The sequence below is a fragment of the Hyperolius riggenbachi genome, chromosome 2, assembly GCF_040937935.1.
Source record: "Hyperolius riggenbachi isolate aHypRig1 chromosome 2, aHypRig1.pri, whole genome shotgun sequence".
NCBI classification, from domain to species: Eukaryota; Metazoa; Chordata; class Amphibia; order Anura; family Hyperoliidae; genus Hyperolius; species Hyperolius riggenbachi.
Window position 1 is genome coordinate 92,610,483 of NC_090647.1, and position 23,215 is coordinate 92,633,697.

General features: G+C 43.3%; 1 protein-coding gene across 1 annotated transcript in view; it reads right to left on the bottom strand.

Moving 5' to 3' along the window:
- STARD13 (StAR related lipid transfer domain containing 13) overlaps positions 1-19,837 on the bottom strand; it is a 390,032-nt gene extending 370,195 nt beyond the window's left edge. Inside the window, exon 1 of the mRNA XM_068267055.1 lies at positions 19,038-19,837. Within this exon, the coding sequence (XP_068123156.1) occupies positions 19,038-19,700 (663 nt within the window). The 5' untranslated portion in view covers positions 19,701-19,837. The remainder of the gene's footprint in view (positions 1-19,037) is intronic.
- Positions 19,838-23,215: the final 3,378 nt, after the last annotated feature.

The window sequence follows — 23,215 nt, forward strand, 5'->3', positions numbered from 1 at the left end:
ACAACTGCACTGTTTTAAGGAGAGGCTGAATGGGGCCATGTATTGTGAGATTTTGAGCAACAACCTCCTTCCTTTAGTCAGAGCACTGAAGATGGGTTGTGACTGGGTCTCCCAACATGACAATGACTCGAAGCACACAGCAAGAATAACCAAGGAGTGGCACCGTAAGAAGCATAACAATGTTCTGTAGTGCCCTAGCCAGTCTCCAGACCTAAATCCAACAGAAAATCTTTAAAGGGAGTTGAAACTCCATGTGGCTCAGTGACAGCCCTGAAACCTGACAGATCTAGAGGAGATCTGTGTGGAGGAGTGGGCCAAAATCCCTGTTGCAGTGTGTGCACTGCTTCTATACCAAATATTAACACTGATTTTCTCAGGTGTTTAAATACTTATGTGCAGCAGTGCAATACAAATACATTATTTAAAAATCATAAAATGTGATTTCCTATTTTTTTTTTTAAATGTGGTCTCTCACAGTGGGAATGCACCTACATTGTGAATTTCAGACCCCTCCATGATTCCTAAGTGGGAGAACTTTTTGCTTTCAGTAGTGTAAAAAAGGTTACAAAACCTCTGCTGGGTTTTCATTGATTACTTTGCCCCTGCTGGATCAAATTCACATGGCCATCAAAAAGGAAAGAAACACACCATACCTTTAGGGTTGGGATGGGTGCACAGAGAGGATGGGAGGATTTCCCCCTGCTCCTCTCTTATTTACAGCAGTCCCTTCACTAATTTATATTCTAGTGCAGGGGTGTCAAACTTAAATACAAATCAGGTTGAAACTGAACACTGGAAACAAGTTGTGGGCCAATCTCAATGTCTACTTGCCCCACTCTTTCCCCTATACAGTTCCCTGGTGTCTAGTGGCCCCCTTCCCCTACACAGTTCTATTGTGTCTAGTGGCTCTCCTCCCTCTAAAATATATTTCCTTAATGTCTAATTCCCCCCCCCCCCCCCCCCCTTTCCCCTATACAGTTCTTTGGTGTCTAGTAGTCCTCCCCTCCTAAACCACATATTTCCCTGGCTTTTAGTGGTCCTCCCTCCCTCCCCTATACAGTCCCCTGGTGTCTAGTGCTTTCCCCTTCCTTCCTCCATATGGCTTCCATGGTGATCTAGGGCTTCAACTCCAATATAGCTTCCCTGGTGGTCTGCAGTGGGCCAAACATAATGCAAGGATGGGAAACCACTTGAGGGCCAATTTTGATGGCTTTGCAGGCCAGATTTGGCCCATGGACAAGAGTTTGATATGTCTGCTCTAGGGGCTGCTTTCCCTTGAGTTCACTGCATTTATTCTTATATTTATGTTTTTGCTGCTCTCAAAAGAAGCTCGAAAGCAGCTTGAGTTTTCTTATTCCTATAAAATATTGTCTGCATTCCTCTGCATAGGATGCGATATTTTGCACTGATATTATGCATTTATAATCATTTTCTACTGTTATGCTGTTTAGAAAAATATCAAAACTAAGAAGCAAAAAACACAGTATAAGCGTACTGTGTCATTTAGTAGGTCTTTGAATCACTTCATGTCAGCCCACCAGATGGCGCTCCAAATAACTGACCGTGACAATAGGCTTAAAGAGACACTGAAGCGAAAAAAAAATATGATATAATGAATTGGTTGTGTACTATGAATAATTACTAGAAGATTAGCAGCAAAGATAATATTCTCATATTTTTATTTTCAGGTATATAGTGTGTTTTCTAACATTGCATCATTCTCTAATATGTGCAGATTACACAACACTCTGCATTCAAAATGATTCTTTCAGAGCAGTCTGTGAACTAATGACCTCTCCTCTGGCAGATAAAAAGAAAACTGTTCACTTACAGTTGAGATAATAAAAGTCAGAAGACAGCCCTCTCCACGACTTTGAAAGTCGTAGAGATTAATGGCTTTTTGCATAGAGATAACAACTGGAGTTTCTTAACTCTTCCTGTACTGGAAACAATTACACTGATGTATCTGATCTTAATGTTTTATTTCTTAGCTGTGCTACACATACAAATCATAATATCATAATTTTTTTTTCGCTTCAGTGTCTCTTTAAGGATAAAACTAATAGGCAGTAAAAGTATAACATGTTTTTTTAAATTATTTCTGAGTCCGACATGTCCGATCTGGGTCAGAGTGATAACGGGAATTATTTTCCAAAAATATCATTGGAAAATCGATCCCGTTATCGATCGGGAGCAGTTTGGACATGGTACACACGATGCTTTGCTTCGGGCGGCAAAGTCTGGAACCAGCCCTGGATGTCCCTGATCTCCATACTTTTTCTAGCTGCAAAACTAAAATCATCATTTAAATTTAAAAAAAAATCATAAATCAAAAGTTTCCGCATCAGAGTTTAGCAACCTGAGTTTTCATAAGAGGCCAGCCAATGGCAGCCACGAGGTTCCTCTTCTGACAGGTTTATTTTAAGACTAGCCCTGAAGGAAAGTAAGCAACTAAGCACAGTCTCTCCAGCACAGCAATAATTTACAGACTGAATAATGCACTTATTAACTCCGAGCATAAGGCGGTCGTCACAGGCATAACGTAGGTGTCTGTAGCCACCCAGGCTAATTCACCAAGGCAGTAAAGGCCATTTCAATAAACACATCAGCCTTTTATTAAAAAACAAAAACAATCTGCTAAAGCATTGCCAGTAAGAACTTAGTCTGTATCTGTATAATGAATAGCCCTGCTCAAAATATAAACTGTAATTGCGGACAGTTTTGAATACCATCTACTGACTTAAAGAGAGTCTGAAGCGAGAATAAATCTCGCTTCAGACCTCATAGATAGCAGGGGCACGTGTGCCCCTGCTAAACCGCCGCTATCCCGCGGCTTTGCGGGGGTCCCTGATCCCCCAAATCCCCTCCGTAATGCGGGGGAGCGCTTCCTGGTTGGGGCAGGGCTAACCGCCGCAGCCCTGCCCCACGCGCGTCTGTCAGCGCGTATCTCCGCCTCTCCCCCGCCCCTCTCAGTCTTCCTTCACTGAGAGGGGCGGGGGAGAGGCGGCGATGCGCCGCTGACAGACGCGACTGGAGGCAGGGCTGCAGCCGTTAGCCCTGCCTCCAGGAGCGACCAAGTCTGCGACCAAGTGTCACAGTGGGGGGTTTGGGGGTGAAGGGACCCCCGTTTAGCGGCGCTATAGTGGCGGTTTAGCAGAGGCACACGTGCCCCTGCTAACTATGAGCTCTGAAGTGAGATTTATTCTCGCTTCAGAGTCTCTTTAAGGTCACCATACAATGGTCAATTTTTTAATCGACATCTGACATTTGATCAAATCTGCTAGAAATAAATGCCACAAATGATTACAGATTGATCAATATTTGGCCAAAATCAGTTCAGTTAATGGCACCAGATGGAAAATATCGCTTGATCCGGGGCAGGTCAGGAGCACGTAGCTAGTGGTGTTCGATTTTGCAACGAGCAACATGCACTGTAGGTAGCAAAGCTTACACTCTCCTGCCCACTGCAGCGCCTCCTCTAGTGTCTTTTCTCCACTGCCGGGCACACTTCCCTGTCTCTTTTCTCCTGGGTCACCTCCAAACACTAGAGGCCTCCACTGGTCACGTAAGGTAGTGCAACGCTGCACCTAGTGTTTGGCCTCTAGTATTTGTCACGGGACACAGGTTCCACGGGAGAGAAGAAACAGGGAGGAGCTTCCAGCAGTGAAGAGATGTGCCGGTGGACAGGTGAGTGTAAGCTCCACTGCCTAAACACTGTACAGCGAGGGGGGCGGGTGTTAGCTGCAGAAATATATTGAAAATCTGTGTACAGCATGCGGAGGGATTTGATCAGGTAACGATCTGAGAGGGATCTATCTGTTGGCAACATCGACCAGTGTATGGCCACCTTTAAGGTACCCACTTGTAATTAAATTTTGATTGTAGAATCTTACCAAATCTATGTAGCAGAAGGGTAAACTAATTGAACAGTGGTGGAGCTAAGGAGTTGTGGGCCCCCATGCAAGTTTCACAATGCATCCCCCCCCCCCTCCCCAAGCACTCTATACATAACAATTGATACGGTGCACCAAAACCTGCCAATGGCAACTACAGTGTCAGAGGTGCAAGAAGGGGTCGGGGAACAGTTTGTTAATGATTACCACTATTCAAAGTATCTATAGAAGTGATTATTATGAGCACAGGACCAATAGGAAGCTAATACTGTAGTTGAGGGAGGGTCCTTCGCGGGCCCCTCTGACCCAAGGGCCCTGATGTAGTCGCAACCTCTGCAACCCCTATTGCTACGCCCCTGTAATTGAATATACTTTGAATGGATACTTTAGGTAGTCCCTCATATTACATGAGTGGTAAGATTGTACAATCAAGAATGCATTATTAGTAGACACCCTAACAATGGATAAAAAGGGCGAAAATTAATTTTTGCTATAAGCCACCATTGACAGCGTTAAAGTTCAAATATTGCTGCAAATAGACATGTGACAATGGAATTGCTCTTATTATCTACGATTTTAATTATTTGGAAATTGGGTGGAACCCTTCATCTACTCACTCTGATTGTGGCCAAATATTTTCATCCATTTAAAATAAAAAAATGTTATAAAAATCAATATTATATGCAATACATTTTCAGGCACATTTATAGAGTGGTAAAGTATCTTTACTTTTATAACTTTATAACTCCTTATTTATAAAAGCAGAGACAGGTTTTATTCAGTGGTTATCCAAGGTGGTCTGGGCTTGAAAAACTGGAAAACGGGGTCCTGTAATTACCATAAAGTGGCAATCAGGGTCCATTCACACCTGAGCGGGAATCGCACGATTCCCGCTCACGGTAAACCGCTAGCGGTTCTGCAAGAACCGCTACACAATGTAGCGAGTGGCAGTGTTCTCACTGCCGCGGTTGCGGTTAGCGATAACTGCAACCGCGCTGCATGCAGCGGTTTGCCGGCGACGAGCGTTCCGCGATTTGCGATCGTGATTAGCGTGCATAGCACGCTAATCGTGATCGCTCCAAAACCGCCGCAGTGTCCAGTGATTTTTCCGCGCTGATCGCGGGAAAATCACTCCCGCAGAACACCGGCGGTAATCGCCGGCATTCTGCGGTTTTAAGTGTGAACGGGCCCTCAAAAACATAATTTTGTTGACGAGTAGTTCTAGCTGTGGGTCTTACTTCAGAAGTAGTGGTAAGTGGTCCACTGATTTTCATTGCAGCCAAATTTAATCACTCTCTAACATGGCAATCTGCTGCAAAAGTGACCAACAATGGGCTCAATTCTGGTAGCTATGTGAGGTGAATATTTTTTTGTAGGTAAAATACCTCATGAGGTATTTTTCTCTACTTTTATCAATTCTGAAAGATTTTTCTTCATTTCCGAACATGAGGTAAAACATGAGGTAAAACATGAGATAAATGCATGAAGTGAGGTAAAACATGAGGTATTTCAGTGGTAAGCCTTCAGCAAAAGAGTAATAGTCTTTAATTAATTGTCTTCCATAAGTTAGGATAGTCTTTAGAAGATTTTTTTTTCTTTTTTTGAGGAGGGAAGGTGTATTTGATTATGTAGCAACCTATGAAAAGTAAATTTATAGGCATCCATTATAAAAATAAAAACAATACAGCTCATTTACCTTTAGAGGCTGGGGGGAGGGGGTCGGAGAACTTTTAGAGGCTGGGGAGAGGTCAGCACTTTTAGAGACTGGGGGTGTGAGTACTTTTACTTTTAGAGGCTGGGGGTCTGGAGGGGGGGTTACAGCACTTTTAGAGGCTGCTGGGGGGGGGGGGGGGGCTCGGAGCACTTTTAACCAGAGGAGAGGGGGGGGGGGGGGAGTCGGTGTTTGCCGCAGTTTTACTTAATTTTTAAAAAAAAATAGAGGCTGTGGGTTGGAGCATTTTTACTTTTTTTCCCAACCAGAGGTTGGGGAATGGCAATGTTGAGGGGAGGGGGGGCGGCAGATGAAGGATTGTACAGGGTTTGGAGCACTTTTTCTTTTTTAAAACAAAATGGAAGCTGGGGGGAGGGGGGGGAATTCGTTGGTCAGATCACTTTTACTTATTTCAGATAAATATGGGGGCCTGAACACAGAACAAGCTGAAAAGGCTCCATGTTATGTGACAGATAACACAATTCTGTCACAGCACTGCATTTATCATGTGGTAGAGGTAGGTCTAATTATGGGCTCAATTCTGGTAGTGTTTAGTAAATAATTACCTCATGGAATTGGGTTTACCTCATGATGGAAATCAACTTTTAAATTCTGGTAGTTTAAGTAAAGTTTTACCTCATGTAATTTCATGAGGTAATTCATGTGGTAATTTTCTACTAAAAATGTGTGGTACTTAGTAGTGAAATACCTCACACTTGAATTCTGAAGTAAAATAAGGTGCGTGTTTGCAAGTCTTTTACCTCACATAATTAGACCTACCTCTACCACATGATAAATGCAGTGCTGTGACAGAATTGTGATATCTGTCACATAACATGGAGCCTTTTCAGCTTGTTCTGTGTTCAGGGCCCAGTCTCTGAAAGTGCTGACCCCTCCCCCAGGCTCTAAAAGTGTTCCGACCCCCCCCCCTCCCCCAGCCTCTAAAAGTGCTCCTCCCCCCCAGCCTCTAAAGGTAAATGAGCTGGATTTTTTTTTTGTAATGGATGCCTATAAATTTACTTTTCATAGGTTGCTACATAATCAAATACACCTTCCCTCCTCAAAAAAAAAAAACATCTTCCAAAAAGTATCCTAACTTATGGAAGACAATTAAAGTCTATGGCCTCGATTCATAAAGCATTCCCGCATTCGGAAATGCAAAAAACCGCTCACTTTACCGACCACACAGCAAAATATGTATTCATAAAGGCTTTTTCCGCATGAAAAGCCGACATTCGCGAGCAGAGTGATCAATCACCGCCTTGCGCGGTGATTATCATAGCAAAAGTAACAAATGTCAATTCATAAAGATTAGAGGTAGCGGTATGCGGACGGGTATTACCGCTACCTCTGATGTGGCGAGAAGCATGCGGAATACAGTGCAGTGAATGGGACAGACCTCCCAAGCAGCTGCAGAGAGAACACCGCACGGAGGGACTCCGCCTGCTTCTCCTGTTTCCGCATGTCTCCCGACAGCCTAACGCCTGCCTACAGCGGAATATCTCCGCACGACTGTCACAAGTAGCAAAATTTTTATGAATTACCACCCTGAAGGCGGAAATACCGACAGCGGTGTTTCCCCGCTCGACGTTACCTTCCCGACAGCACTTTTATGAATCGAGGCCTATTACTTATTTGCTGCAGGCTTACCACTGAAATACCTCGTGTTTTACCTCACTCTATGCATTTACCTCATGTTTTACCACATGTTTTACCACATGTTTTACCTCATGTTCTGAAATGGATAAAAATCTTTCAGAATTGATAAAATAAGAGGAAAATACCTCATGAGGTATTTTACCTACCAAAAAATATTTACCTCACAGAGCTAACAGAATTGAGCCCTATGTGAGGTAAAAGACATGCAAACACGCACCTTATTTCACTTCAGAATTCAAGTGTTAGGTATTTCACTACTAAATACCACACATTTTTAGTAGAAAATTACCAGATGAATTACCTCATGAAATTACACGAGGTAAAACTTTACTTAAACTACCAGAATTCAAAAGTTGATTTCCCTCATGAGGTAAACCCAATTCCATGAGGTAATTATTTACTAAACACTACCAGAATTGATTTAAAACAAACACCTATGTGCTCCATAGTACCCTATGGAGTTCATCAATGTGTAAATTGCGAACACCCCGTGAACCCTTATAAAGTTGGTCTGATCACGACTATTTTAATATATAAATAATAAAATAGAGGCATTCTCTTGAAAAGAAGTAATCTTCAGCAAAGGTAACAGCATTTTTCCATTGAACAGCCTGTTTGTTCCTTTATAAAAAAAAAAAGGCCCAATAGGAATAAAAATTAACCATTACGGCTGTTTTCCTCTAGCAATGTTTTGCAATCCGTTTCTGATCGCTTGCACAATGCAAAACGCTAGGACATACTAAACTGGTGAAAATAATGCAGGTAAATTTCTATTAGTGCAATGCGATATAGCAATGTATTTTTACCCGATGTTGCAGGGTTGCCAACTGTCTGTATTTAGACAGACAGTCTGTACAAAACAAGGCACAAATGGGCTGTCCGTATTTTCTCTGTGAGTGTCCATTCTTTTAAAGAGACCTCGGCTCAGACCAGAACCTCTAGTGCCCATGTGTGTTTAATGTGGCCACAGCACCTTTAATCCACAGCTCCTCCCTCTGGTCATGAGGCTTGCTGGGATGTTTTTTTATGGATTTAAATGCTATGCTTAAACTAGACTAAAAATCTACTCAGCAGCACTGAAAAGGCTTGGTGTTTCTTTAATAGTTTCAACGTATCAGAACTTTGTTTTTCTTATCCAAGCCTTATTTTTAACTGCACAAAAGCTAAGCTCCGCCCCATCAAAGAAAACTGCCTGGGCATTTTTTCCCTGATGCTGTGCAAAGCATGATGGGATTTCCTATGTTGTTGTTCTCGTTGCCTAGCAACTGGGAGGGGTGATCAGGACACAGGACAGTTGGAACTGTGTCTCATGCTCCCTGTTGCCTCCTTTCAACCAAAAAGATGGCTGCTCTTTTAAAACGGGGTGGGTAAGAGATTATATTACCTATCTATTTTAATTAACATAACTATTGTAACTTAATGACAGTATGTTTGTTTAGACTGAAGTTCCTCTTTAAGATGTGACCTCATGCCGTCTCCATACATGCCCATGTGTCACTTCACACAAGAAGCCCCTCATGGCGTTCAAATAAAAGTAACATGCTGCATACACAGACTATTCAGAAAGGTTGCTAATTGAGAACACTCGACAGGTATGAAAAAGCCTGCTGCAGCCATTAAGCTTTAAACAAATGTGAAAAAGTGACCACACCCACAGTTTAGCCTCTCCTCCAGGACACTTTAAAAGTGCTCTGCTGACCCCACCCCCCGTCTGTACAAAGGTTTGGGTGTCCAGATTTTTGGGATCTTTTGTCCATGTGAAATGTTGCTGTGGTAAAAGTATAGAAATCACAGTACTATGCAATTTTCTTGTGATTCTTCCATTCAAAATGTTTTACCGCCCTCTTTTTTCCCCCACCTCTCATGACAAATTGCACACACAATCACAGCCTGACACACGTTGGATCACGGAAGATGCAACGTCAAATTTTAGGTCCACTTCCAGAGTAAAGTGGAATTTATTAATTCAGATCTTTTATCTTATTAGTTTTATGCTGTGTGCAATGTTTTAGATCAGAGACAACGTTTTACACCGTTTTGAACATTAGAGATTTTTTTGTTTTTATTTTAGTGCAAAATAATTAAAGAGCAAATGCTCCATGTTGGGCCAAACAGTAGGTAAGGACGGCATCAGTCTCAAAAGCAAACTTTATGCTTTATTATGCTTTCAGGGAAAAATAGGTTGCTTTTATGATGCATCAAAAACATATCATAAACACATAATAAATGTATTAGCGTTTTACCATCATTAACACCTCATAAATATCCTTGTTTGAATTTACAAGGTCGTTTGTGGTAGAATTCCCTCAAGCAGACGCTTAGCTAATGCATGCTGTATGCTTGCCAATTTCTTACAATGCGTGAATATGGCATACTTGGCGTGGCATACTTGGCCTACGAAAATGCAGCAATGTGGGGTTTGTTCAGTGCCCTTTCACAGCAATGGTATTGCGATTAGATTTTCAGATTGCAAGTTTAGCAAGTTTGATGCGATTTTACATTCAATTCTAATTTTGATGCCATTAAAAAAAGTCCTGCATGCTGCGTTTTTTTCAGCGTTTTTCTTTTTTTGTTGATAGCACCCTTTGAAAATTGGAATCGTAAATCAGAATTGCTATTTGCATTGTAAAAGAAGCCTTATGTAATCTCTGAGACAAATTCACACCGCCTGCACACAACAATTTGTTCCAACATTCAACCAAGCTTTCAACCAGTCAACCAAGAGTTTTCAACTAACTAACTAACTAACTAACTAACTAACTAACTAACTAACTAAGCTAACTGTGTAACTAGGAGGCCACTATGCTACTGTTTACCTTAGGTTCCCATTTTGGATGGAAAAACAAGTCTGAGCCTAATTTCACCAGGGATATGAATCGATGTAAACAATTGTATTAATATGTGTTGACGTGCATTTTTAGCATATTTCTGTAGGAAGGTGTAGGTCAGTGCTCCAAAGTGCAGTAAGTAATCCAGTAGGAGCGGCTGTTGTTCACTAGTTTCCAGTAGCAACAGTAACACTTGAGCAACACACCCTCTTCATTCCAATCTGCCATCTTCCATGACTGACCAATGAGTCACAAGAGGTTCAAATCCACATTCCTATTTACTCTTTTTACTTTTGTATTTTACTGTAGCCCGTGTTATTTGTCTAATCAGGGTTCATTCGTTTTTGACAGTACCATGAAGAAATGTCCTTTGTAACACAAATATTTGAATCTCCCTGTAGTGCTGCTGTGCATCTGAAGTGCATAGCTAATATAAGGGTTTTACTCTTCCAAGACATGTTCATAAAGAGCAGCATTGTGTGGTTGTAATCCACATCGAACGCACTGCCAACGCCTTTCATACCTGTGACATATATGATGATGGGTGTTGAGAGGAGAACAGTACAAATACTTGTACACATCCACAAATCATACAACCTATAGAGAAGGACCTGATTCAAGCTTTTAAAGGAGAAGCCTCCCTCAAAGGAAACCTGTACAATATATTTTGAAACGTGGACTAAGGGTAGGACCCCATGCTGTGCAGCCTTACCACGTTTTCTCGAAATTACTCATTTTAGAATTTTTTTTTAGAGAACCATTGCAGGTCATTGTGCTTCTGCACTTCCTTCTACTGGACTACGAATTCAGTGATCCAAGCCACGCCTCCCTTCCCACCTGACCATACTCCCGCCTCTTCATTAACTGCCTTATGGTCAGGTGCGCAGGAGAAAGCAAGCAATTTTTTACCATCGCTCCCATCTCGAGCACAGTTGTTTTTACTGAAGTGGGAAATGTGAAAAGACCAAACTATTGATTTATCTCTCCTTAATTATATGTTATTCCAACCAAAACAAGTGTATATCCAAGGTAATTAATTTCACACATCCAAGATATTCAGTGCCTATCCCGGTACACAGTTGCAATGTAATGTTTCAGAAATCAGGGTACCACTCCTCAAATCAATACACCATAGACCAATCTGGTCGAAGACATGGCTTTTTGGTTCTTACTACAAGGTCACTTCTGACTGACCCACCAGATAAGTCTATAAGAGGGAGAATGCCAGATGTCCTGCAGCTACAAGCACATTTGAATCATGAAAAATGTATTTTTGTCCATCCTATTTTTTCTATACACTATTAACATGTATGTATTAACCCGATTGCTGTTCTTTTTCTTACTTAAGTTGGCTGTTTGTTTATTTAGCTCCAATGCAGAGAAATGATGGTCTGTTGAACTTTCTATCACTTTCCAGCCTACCATGTGTTTTGCACAGCCAGACAGATATGTTAAAGGACACCCGAAGCGAAAATAAACTAATGAAATAAACAATTGTATCTATCTTCCTTCTTCTAAAAAATGACTTTTTAAGATATTCCACAGTTTTATTTTATGTTTAAATTTACTTTTTTTAAGTTTTAACTGTTTTATTGTTTTTACTCAATGACACATTCATTGAAGTATGCCAGAGCTAAAATCTATGAACTATTGATCCTTTTTATCTCTTTCCTGCTCTCAGAAGCCATTTTCTGCTAGGAAAGTGTTTTATAGTTGGAGTTTCTTATCAGTGAGGGTCACGCTGTAGTCATTTCCTGTCTGAGTCAAGACTGAGTCAGCTACTTACATGCCTGATGTTTAACTCTTTCAGGCAGAGAAAGAAAAAAAGGAACACCACATAGTTATTAGTGTGCTTGGCACTGTACATACCTATGTCTATCTCATCATGTCACAAGTCACTTCGGGTATCCTTTAAGACCTTTAATTCTTTTTCAGAAGATCTGCCAGTCTTGCAGTCCAATTACCCCATTTGCAAAGGTAAAGTACATATGATTCGTTGCAGTGAAAGTAAAATTAAAACAGGAATGCAGGCGAGTTCTCTATAGGATTGGTGCTATATGTACACTTGTTTATCTCATCATGTCACATGTCACTGCAGGGTCCCTTTAAGCATTTATAGTTAGCGGATGCACCACTCAGGACATCCCTTGAAAACTACAAGTAGAGAAGTTGCAGATCCATTAAAAAAAAAGGCATAGATGTTCTATTTGTCTTGTGATTGAATCTCTGCGCCATAGTGGAGCCATGAGGATCATCACTCATACTTTGAATTCAGATGAAACAAATATAGTCCTTTCTTGTATGATATGGAAAACACGAAAGGCCCTGAGGCATGCGAGATATATTATATCCCAACACTGAATATGTCAATGAATAACATCTCTTGGCACACAGACACCCTATCATAACACCTATCAAAGAAGTATTGAAGTCATTTAGGTTGTATTTCACAGTTTGTCATAATTTAAACTGCTCCTTTGGAAAAACCGCCATAACCTGCAGATAACAGTAAAGGGGGCAGAGATACACAACAATGTGCTCTGTAAATGATCTACCATGTTCAATCTAACTATCCAGGGGTGTAACCAGAAATCACGGCGCCCCCAGCAAAGCTTTGATGGGATCCATTAATGTTCACACCCCTTCCTTTGCCTCTTCTTGGTGACCCTCATGGCCTGGAAGCCAATCATATTAGGGTCATAAAACAAGACTGACCATCAGGATCTTCACACCCATAACATGTGTAGCCACAAAAACACCGGATCTGGAGTATCATAGAAAGTGAAGGTTAGTAGTTGGGTCCCCCACACCTCTTGGCCGCTCTGATGTTGCAGGGGCTGCTCCACTCCCCTAGTTACACCCCTGTATCTCTCTTTCTCTCCCTCTCTCTCTCTGTCTATCTTTCAAGTGCAGCCTCCCCATTATGGTTTCCCTATTCTTTATATTGCAGCCCCTCACCCAGGTGAAGGCAGCCCACTCCTTTTTTTGTTTCCATCCAATTGCAGCATGTCCTCTAATCAATTACAGTACATAAATGTCCTTTAAAAAATAAACTTGGCCTAGATTTTGTATTAAAAAAAAAAGAAAGCTTAACATGAACCTAGTTTAAAGAGACTCTGAAGGGAGAATAATTCTCGCTTCAGAGCTCATAGTTAGCAGGGGCATGTGTGCCCCTGCTAAACCGCCGCTATCCCGTGGCTAAACGGGGGTCCCTTCACCCCCAAACCCACCCCCGCAAAAGTTGGTCGTAAAATTGGTCGTATGTTTCCTCCTCCTGGAGGCAGGGCTAACGGCTGCAGCCCTGCCTCCAGTCGCGTCTTTCAGACGCGCATCGCCGCCTCTCCCCCGCTCCTCTCAGTGAAGAAAGACTGAGAGGGGCGGGGGAGAGGCGGAGATGCGCGCTGACAGACGCGCGTAGGGCAGGGCTGCGGCGGTTAGCCCTGCCCCAACCAGGAAGAGATCCCCGGCTGCTCGGAGGGGATTTGTGAGGTGAGGGACCCCCGTTTAGCGACACGATAGCGGCAGTTTAGCAGGGGCACACATGCCCCTGCTATCTATGAGCTCTGAAGCGAGATTTATTCTCGCTTCAGACTCTCTTTAAAGCCTGACATAATCTCACCCGCTTAAAGCTTGACATAATCTCACTATGGCTATGGTTGCATTGCATGCAGCATTAACATCCCCTCATAGTGCAAATAAAAAAAAAAAAAAAAGTCTGCAGGGAATCAACAAGCAGGTTTGGCAGACATAGCTGGTGTACTTGGCAAGGAAATGAACAGCGCTACTTAAAAACAGATAAGTGCCTACCTGCAAGAGAGTGCAAGCCCCACTTGTGGGATAAAATACACACCTAGCATACACATGACCTGTCTACCACTGGAGGATGTTGGTTTCCTGTAACAGCTTGCATGCAACTTGTTAAGTACTCGTCCCTCCCACTGCGGAGAAGGAATCCCCCTATGGGAAGGGAAGTAACACTAACTAAATCCTACCTATGCATATGCATAGCCTGGGTGCACTACCAAGTAAAATCGAAAATTGCGCAAAATGTGGATCAGCGCATCACCAGGCCGCCTCCGAATGGCCTACAATCAGCACCGCTGAGCCCCCCCAGAAACTGCAAACGCACCTTGAACCCAAACAGAAGCTCTGCATATACACCAATAGCAAGGCTGCTAAGTGGGAGCAGATGATGACCAAAAATGAATTAAATTAGTACATAGCAAATAAATGAACAGCGCTACTTAAAACAGATAAGTGCCTACCTGCAAGAGAGTGCAAGCCCCACTTGTGGGATAAAATACACACCTAGCATACACATAACCTGTCTACCACTGGAGGATGTTGGTTTCCTGTAACAGCTTGCATGCAACTTGTTAAGTACTTGTCCCTCCCACTGCGAAGAAGTCATCCTCATATGGAAGGGGACCTAACACTAACTACAAACTAACCTATGCATATAGCTGGTGTACTGGAGTACAACTGCAGAAATGACTAAGGCAGTGCTCTATTCTCGTATGACAACACAGCAGTCTTTGCGCTCGTTTGTAATAATGTGGGTGGAAAAGGGGAGTGGCCTTTCCCCACAGCGTTATGTTCCTGCCTACTTAGAGCCTACAGTAAGGTGAGTGTGACAGCCTCTGCTCTACTGCGGACTGGTGTATGGTCAAGTAAGCGGGTTGAGGCATGGTTTTGTGAAACATGGTCATAATCTAATCTACATACATTACTATAAGCCAGCTATTTGGGTAGACACCCCGACTGCCCGACATAACAATGAAAGAAGTACAGCCAGCATGCGGAGAAAAGCAAAACAATTAATTTAAAACCCGAGAAAAGCCCTGATAATGGAATAGGACACAATAACCTCCTTAGTGGTAATCCCAAATCAGGCTCGGGACGGAAATCCACAGCTCAGAGCGATAATCCGGTACCTGAGTGAGTTATTTGCTGGAGCTGTTGCAGATCTCTCTGTGGTATGTTTTTTTTTTTTCTTGTTTTTAGGGTCTAAAAGCTTGTGAAAAAAATTGCACAGCTTTTAGACCCTACATCTGGAAATAATCATAATGCCAGGGAGGTTGGGTTAATGGCCATCTGTGTATAAATGTCTTCAGAGGACATGGGTCTTCTGAAGGTGCAGGCCCTTTGTTTTCTTCTACAGTTTATATTTGATGGAAAAATGTCTTTTTAGCCAAACTCAGTCAATACATAGGTGAGCAGTTTAATTTGGCGTTTGTAGACACATCTGGTTTGTTTGATGGCCATTCAGGTTTCCTAAAGCTGGGACTTTTTTTTCTATGGTTAACATTAAGTTTACCTAATAGATTATAGATCTATGTTAAAATTTAGGACTTGTTCTATGATTGTATTTTTTCCACAAGTAAAAGCAGGAATAGTCTGCAATAGTTTCAGTCTCAGGCTTCACAAGCTCAGCAGTGAGACACAGGTGCGCCATGTCACACCTTCCAGTTTGCTGCAGGGCCTTTCAGAACGTCACATTGTCTAACATTAGCTTAGGTGAAGAATGCAATGGGGATATGTATTGATCCGGCTAAAGTCTATCATCTTGGAATTGAGGTTGCATTTTACATTGCAGTGCAGTCTTTTTACCCATCTCCCAATCCACAGCCATCTAACCCATTTATGTAGAAATAAGAAGTGATCAGAGAATACTGGGAACACAACAGTATAAGATGACCATGCAAATGTCACCTAGTCACTGCAAATCCTTAAAGGACAACCAAGGCAAAAATAAACAAATGAAATAAACAACTGTATCTATCTTCCGTCGCCTAAAAATGACTTTTTAAGAGATTCCAGTTTTATTTTATATTTAAAACTACTTTTTAACCTCCGTGGCGGTACAATAAATCCGCCAGGGAGCAGCGCAGCACTTTGAAATTTTTTTTTAAAGCATGTAGCAAGCCTAGCGCTAGCTACATGCTTCCCCCCTCCCTTCGCTATCCCTCCCACCCCTCTGATCGCCGCCGGCGCTTTTACCCTGCAGGGAATACCGTTCTGAACGGGATTCCCTGTATGGGCTTCCCCGTCGGCATGGCGACGATGTCATCGACGTTGTGATGTCAGCGGGTGTTCCGATCCACCCTTCAGCGCTGCCTGGCACTGATTGGCCAGGCAGCCTAAGGGGTCTGGGAGGGGGGCGGTGCGGCGTGGTGGATAGCGGCGAATCGGCGGGTAGCGGCAGCGATCGTTATGCACATGCAGCTAGCATAAGTTGTAACTGTTTTATTGTTTTTGCTCAATGACACATTCATTGAAGTATGCCAGAGCTAAAATCTATGAACTATTGAACCTTTTTATCTCTTTCCTGCTCTCAAAAGCCTTTTTCTGCTAGAAAAGGGTTTTATAATTGGAATTTATTATCAGTGAGGCTCACACTGTAGTCAATCCCTGTCTGAGTCAGGACTGAGTCAGCCACTTACATACCTGATATTTAACTCTTTCAGGCAGAGAAAGAAAAAATGAACACAGCATAGTTATTTGTGTGCTAGGCACTGAACATACCCATGTCCATCTCATCATGTCACATGTCACCTCGGGTATCTCTTAAGTAGCACCTGATTTGTAATGTAAATGCACTTTCAATACAAGGCAGCTTCTCCCAATTTTCTTCTCTTTTTTGTCTCTCAAAAAAGTTACAGGGCACCAATGTGTGGGTGGAGGTGGATGCAGCTTATTATCACCATACAGAGGAGAGAGAGGGCTGTTGTTTGATCTCTTAAGTTACCATAAAATCTTAACATCCTGGTGTTGGAGCCTTCACTCCTTTCAGTACTTACATGTTGCTGCATTCTGCTGATCTCTCTAGTGCCTCAACTATAACCTACCATAAGAGTCTGAAGTTGTTTATCTAATTGGATCATCAGAATTTTGTAGAGCGGAAAAGGGATACACCCCCCCCCCCCATCCAACAAAGACCAAGGTGCCGAGAGAGACTTCAAATGTCCTTCTCTTTGGTGAGTATGGTGCTTAAGCCTGCACAATCTCTACCTATGCCATTAAATAGTATTTGGTGGAAGCAGTTATGTTACTCATTTTATACTCTCATTCAGTTTTGAAAAAGAGTGTACAGCAGCTTCATTTCTGGATACAGCCTCTGTAACACTGAAGCAAACACACACTGGAGCAGATTGCTGTGGACTTTTATTGAATTCAGCTTCCTTGACCTAACATCCAACCTTGAGGGCCATACCACAAGCATGTCTGAGTCACAACAACTGGTCACCATTTATCATAATAAATTACTGTGACTAGAGCTAACAACTAGTTTCTGTGACTTGTTGTTAGTGCTAGATACTAGTTTGTATCACTGGTGACTCTATTACAACATAGTCAAGTCTACTCACAGCTACTAGTTGTAACAGCTCAGCACTGAAGTAGTGAGGATTTTCGTAAGCTATTGTCTTCTTACGGTAATATGACATAAAATGTATAGATTACAAGATGAAGGCACTTACTTTTTCTGGCCCGGATTCAAAGGCAGTGTTCTTACACAGAACTTAAGAAGCGGGCAAAAACCCATGAAAAGCATTGTCCTGTTTAGTGCTTACCATCAATAAATTATTATTCAGTCATTCTGGTCCTTTTTATTCTTCAGGGGATATACTCGCTGTATAAGACTACCCCTCTTCCAATGCACACCAAATTAAAATAAAAAATCATGTACTGGTGCTGTGTATGAACAGATACTGGTGCTGTACTGTATGTGTTACCCAGTATATAAAAGTATATAGTCAATTGACTGGTTGCATTGGTCAACTCTCCTTAAGTAGACTGGTCAGCTCTCCTTGTCTACATGTTTATCAGAACGGTATGGAAGAATAGATTGCGCTCCCTCAGCAGGGAGATACGAGAGGTGGTAACAGGATAGGGGGTATCACCCGGCATCAATGACACCCGGCGTATAAGACGACCCCCAACTTTTCAGAAGATTTTCAAGGGTTAAAAAGTAGTCTTATACGCAGGAATAAAGATTACTTAACAAATCAGGAGCCGCCAAACTTCAGGTGAAACGTGAACATTTTTAATATGTGCAAAAGTCCATTTATTTTAGTAATATATGAAATAGGAACCTTTTGCAGATGTTTTGGATTGATTAGCCGATTAGAGTCTGGCACCTTAAAGGGAAGGTTCAGGGAGGGTGGGTAAAAAATAAAAATCAATTTCCACTTACCTGGGCTTCCTCCAGCCCGTGGCAGGCAGGAGGTGCCCTCGCCGCCGCTCCGCAGGCTCCCGGTGGTCTCCGGTGGCCGACCCGACCTGGCCAGGCCGGCTGCCAGGTCGGGCTCTTCTGCGCTCCAAGGCCCGGAACTTCTGCGTCCCACGCCGGCGCTCTGACGTCATCGGACGTCCTCCGGGCTCTACTGCGCAGGCGCAGAACTACTGCGCATGCGCAGTAGAGCCCGGAGGACGTCCGATGACGTCAGCGCGCCGGCATGGGACGCAGAAGTTCCGGGCCTTGGAGCGCAGAAGAGCCCGACCTGGCAGCCGGCCTGGCCAGGTCGGGTCGGCCACCGGAGACCACCGGGAGCCTGCGGAGCGGCGGCGAGGGCACCTCCTGCCTGCCACGGGCTGGAGGAAGCCCCAGGTAAGTGGAAATTGATTTTTATTTTTTACCACCCTCCCTGAACCTTCCCTTTAAGCCTAGAATATTGCACATTTTCACAATAGTGGTCTGATATTTTGTTTTGGGGGTTTTCATATTGTTTGTATATAGATCACAAGATTTATTCTTACGCCAGGAGGTAGTGAACTACACCTGCCGGTGGTTCTTTTCAAAGAAACCTGCAAGTTCTACTGTTAGTAGATTTGTAAGGTAGTATCTATATATCACATAGTTGATAAGCAGTGATTAGTTCCACTCGATCTGTCTGGCCATCTGGACCACCTTATTTAGATTAGTGAAATGACAGAAAAATGTCTTACCGTAAGAACCTGCCTCTCTTCATCATCCAAGGTCATTCCACTATTCCTAGGTTTCTTGGTAAACAATTGACCAAAATCATTGGAATCCCCGAACAGTTTGCCATTTAATCTTCTTGGATGGGAACTCCTTCTTTTAATTCCAGTAAAAGTATATCTGCAAGGAGGTAGATCTGTAAAAACATCATCCTCATCCTCATACTCGTCATCTTCTTCCTCGCTGCCATCCTCACTACCTCTATCCTCTGAGGTATTGTTGTCCAAAGTATCACTGAGGTTTCTATCCGATATCACATCTAGAGGGAGGTCCGTGAATGTAATAGCGCTGGGCTTATGTTTGATAACTCGTATATTTCGTGACCCAAAAGTGGCTTCATGTTCTAAGGAGGTAGGTGAAAACTCTTCACAATTTCCTGAGCTGTGGCAGTAAAAATTCGCAGCAGCAGCATCCAAGCAGGTGCCAGATTGAGGGGTGGTTGTGCTGTTTTCGCTCGTCGGCAACAAATGATTTATATCAGTTTCATAACTGAGCATAGTGTTACTAGTTTCTTGAGGGGAGTAGTGTAAGGGGAGGAGCCTATCAGCCATCACATTCCCTGATGTTATGGCAAATGTGTAAGCTGCAGATAAAACAGAGGTGTCTTCAAGATCTAAAATGGATTCCATGGTCTGGCAGGATTAATGTTTTTTTCATATTACAGTCAGGCCTTGGACTTTTTTATTGGCAAAAAGTCAGATCCTGGAGCCATCTTTTCAAATATCCATAGACTATGTAAGGTCCTCATAGCCCTCTATTTTTTCCCCTGAAAGAAGCAGAAAGCATAAAATGAGATCATAATCGTTATACTGGATAATGATGCAGTTAGTTAGGCAAAAGGTAAGGCTGACATGGGGGTTGATTCGCAGAGCTTAATTACTGTATTTTTCACCAACTGTAAAGGCTCATACACACATGCTAATTTTTTGCCCAACTATCATTCCAACTTGTCTGTTGGACGATAGGTTGGGCATGTGTACAGACAGTTAATGACTAGATAACCAACTGATAATGGGTGGTTTGCCTGATCCAACTGATAGATCTACTGACCAACTATTGCGCAGGTTGGCCACATGTTTACAAGTCGTTTGGATGACTTGTTGTTTTTTTGAATGCGGGGTACAGTGCGCGCACAGGATTTAAATGAGTTGGTTGTTTAGCTGGTCAGCACATGTGTACGTAATAGTCATGCAAACAACAAGTTGGGTGGTTGGTCGTACATTAAGTCGCACGTGTGTACGTTCCTTAGGGAGAGGTAATGCATAAGATAAACAAATCAGAGATATACATATAAGGAGAGATAAATCTTGATTAAAGTCAGTTAAATTGAGATAAACCATGCAATAAGTTAGTTAAGGAGAGATAAAATTGTGAGTTAAGTCATTTAAGGAGAAATAAATTGTGAGGTAATAAATAAGGTGAGATAATTCAACAGAAAAGATTTACTGAATCTGATCCATTGAAATTATTAGAATCACAAAAATCTTATACAGTAGTGGTAAAGAATAATAACATGATAATTTTTAAACCTAATTTGCAGACAATAATCTAGTATATGCAATATAATGGATATCTATGTGAGTCAATAGCATCTGATGGTTAAAATAGACTATGAAGTCACTGCAGGACCACAGCTTTATATACAGCCATTTTGTTGCTGTCTCCCATGTGATCCTGAAGTTTCAGCCATATGTACATATTTTCCAAAATGTTAGTTAGGTGCCTGGCTCTTCTACTGACCACATATGCTATTGCTCCGTTGTTATTGCCTGATGAAGCGGGATCAAACTTGTGAAACGCGTTGCATATTTGGAGTTCATAAATAAAATATATTGACTGTCTTTACTACAGTCGTTGTGTGTCTACGTGGAGGAGGTAAGTCCACCAGTACCTCCTCTATTTACCAAGAATTTTGTTTTTAAGCTCATTTAGCTTCCTTTTATCCTTTTGGCGCCTCTGTTCTCCTGCATAATTTCATCTCTAATATATTACATGTGGCTCATTTCTGCTGTCCTGCTCTGCTTTTCATATTAGTAGCGCCTAAGTAACATATTTACATTGTAATTTACTACTTGCTATTGAAATTCTGGCTTTTGTTTCACACTGCTGGCCTATCTGTAATTTCAAACAAAGTTGTAACACCTACAAGCTTGTTTGATTTGCAGGAGACTATAGTGGCCCTCCCCCCTGCTTAATTGCAAATCGTCTGCCAGACCATCCTGATTACTCATTTGCTCTGATGCTGTGTGTATATCAGGAGGTCTGGTAGTCGGGCCGGCCGACTTCGGGTCGTCTTCTAAGGGTCGTTTTCAAAGGGTGGAAATTAACCAGAATTTACCAGAATTCAACAGCAATTCAGCAGAAATCAGCATTACACCAAGGTAACTTCTTCAATCTTTTAGCCTCACCTGCATTCCTGATCACTATCCAAACCTCACACACATTGCTTCCTCTCTCCTACTCCATGCATCTTCCACCGTTCTCTACACATCTACCTCTGTCCAAACCACTGCCAGCCTCCTCTCCACACAACGTAATGCACCCCTTCCCCCCCAGTCCTTTCTCTGGCTCACCCACACTTCACCCACCATATTCCTACCAACCCTTGCCACCCCTCCACCACTACCACATGCTATTCCTCCACCTGCTTCTCCAGCTGGTCCCAGTGCTTTCTCCCTCCATCCTCAACCCACCCATTCCTAGACCCCCACTGGTCCCCAAACTCCCAGCCAACCCCCTTACAGCCCCTCCACACTCCTCTTGCATCCGCAGACCACACCATACTAATCTCATTCCCATCCATACAACCCCCAGGCACTCTCTCCCTCTGTTTTGTGGTCTATGGAATGCCAGATCTGTCCGCAACAAGCTCACATCCATCCATGAGCTCTTCCTCTCCAAATCCCTCACCTTCCTTGCCCTCACAGAGACATGGCTCACCCCCTCTGACTGTACCGCAGCCGCTGCTCTCTCCTATGGGGGACTGCATCTCAGTCACACCCCCAGACCTGACAACAGGTCTGGAGGAGGAGTGGGTCTGCTTCTCTCCGCACCCTGCACCTTCCGGGTCCTATCACCGCCCCCTTCCCTGCACTTCTCATCCTTCGAGGCCCATGTAATCCGCCTGTACCAACCTCTCCCAGCCATCATTGCGGTCCTATATCACCCCCCATCTGCTCCAACTTCACTCTTCCTGGACAACCTGGCCTCCTGGCTCCCCCACATCCTGTCATCTGACCTCCCCACCATCATACTCGGGGATTTCAACTTACCTATCGATGAGCCTATCTCCACTGCTGCCAAGCAGCTACTCTCCCTCACCAAATCCCTTGGTCTCTCTCAGCACACAAATTCCACCACCCACCGCGCTGGTCATACTCTTGACCTCATATTCTCAAAGTCCACCTCCCTCAGCAACCTGGACATCGCACCTTTCCCTATCTCTGACCATCACCTCCTCACCTTCACTATCTCCCCACCAACAACTGCTCTCCCCACCCCTCAGCCTGGTCGATGGCAGAGAGACCTACGTAATCTCAGCCCAAATGTCCTAGCAAGTCCCCTTCTCTCCCTCTCCTCCCACCTACCCACCCTAACATGCCCCAATGAAGCGGCTGCACAATATAACCTTGCCCTCTCATCTGCTTTAGATCAAGCTGCCCCCTCAATCTTCCGCCCTATCAAGCCCCCCAACCCCCAACCCTGGCACAACACCCACACACGTAACCTCAGGAAAGAAACTCGAGCAGCCGAACGGAAATGGAGGAAATCACATCTCAATGCTGACTTCCTAGATTACAAGGCCAAACTGTTACTCTTCCACACTGCCCTCTCTGAGGCTAAACAAAGGTACTTTGCAGCACTGATTGGAACCCAAGCTTCCAACCCTCGACAGCTTTTTGCTACCTTCAATTCCCTCCTAAACCCCACTCCTCCCATTCCCAGCTCCTCCCTCTCAGCCAATGACCTTGCCAACCACTTCACCACTAAAATTGCAACAATACGCAATGAAATTACCCTCCTCCATCCCTCCCTTACCAATGCGTCTCAGGTTGTCCCCTTGCCTTCCCTCCCAGCGGCTCCCTTGTCTCATCCACCCCTCGCCTCTTTTGCTCCTGCCACCATTGATGAAGTCAGCCTGCTG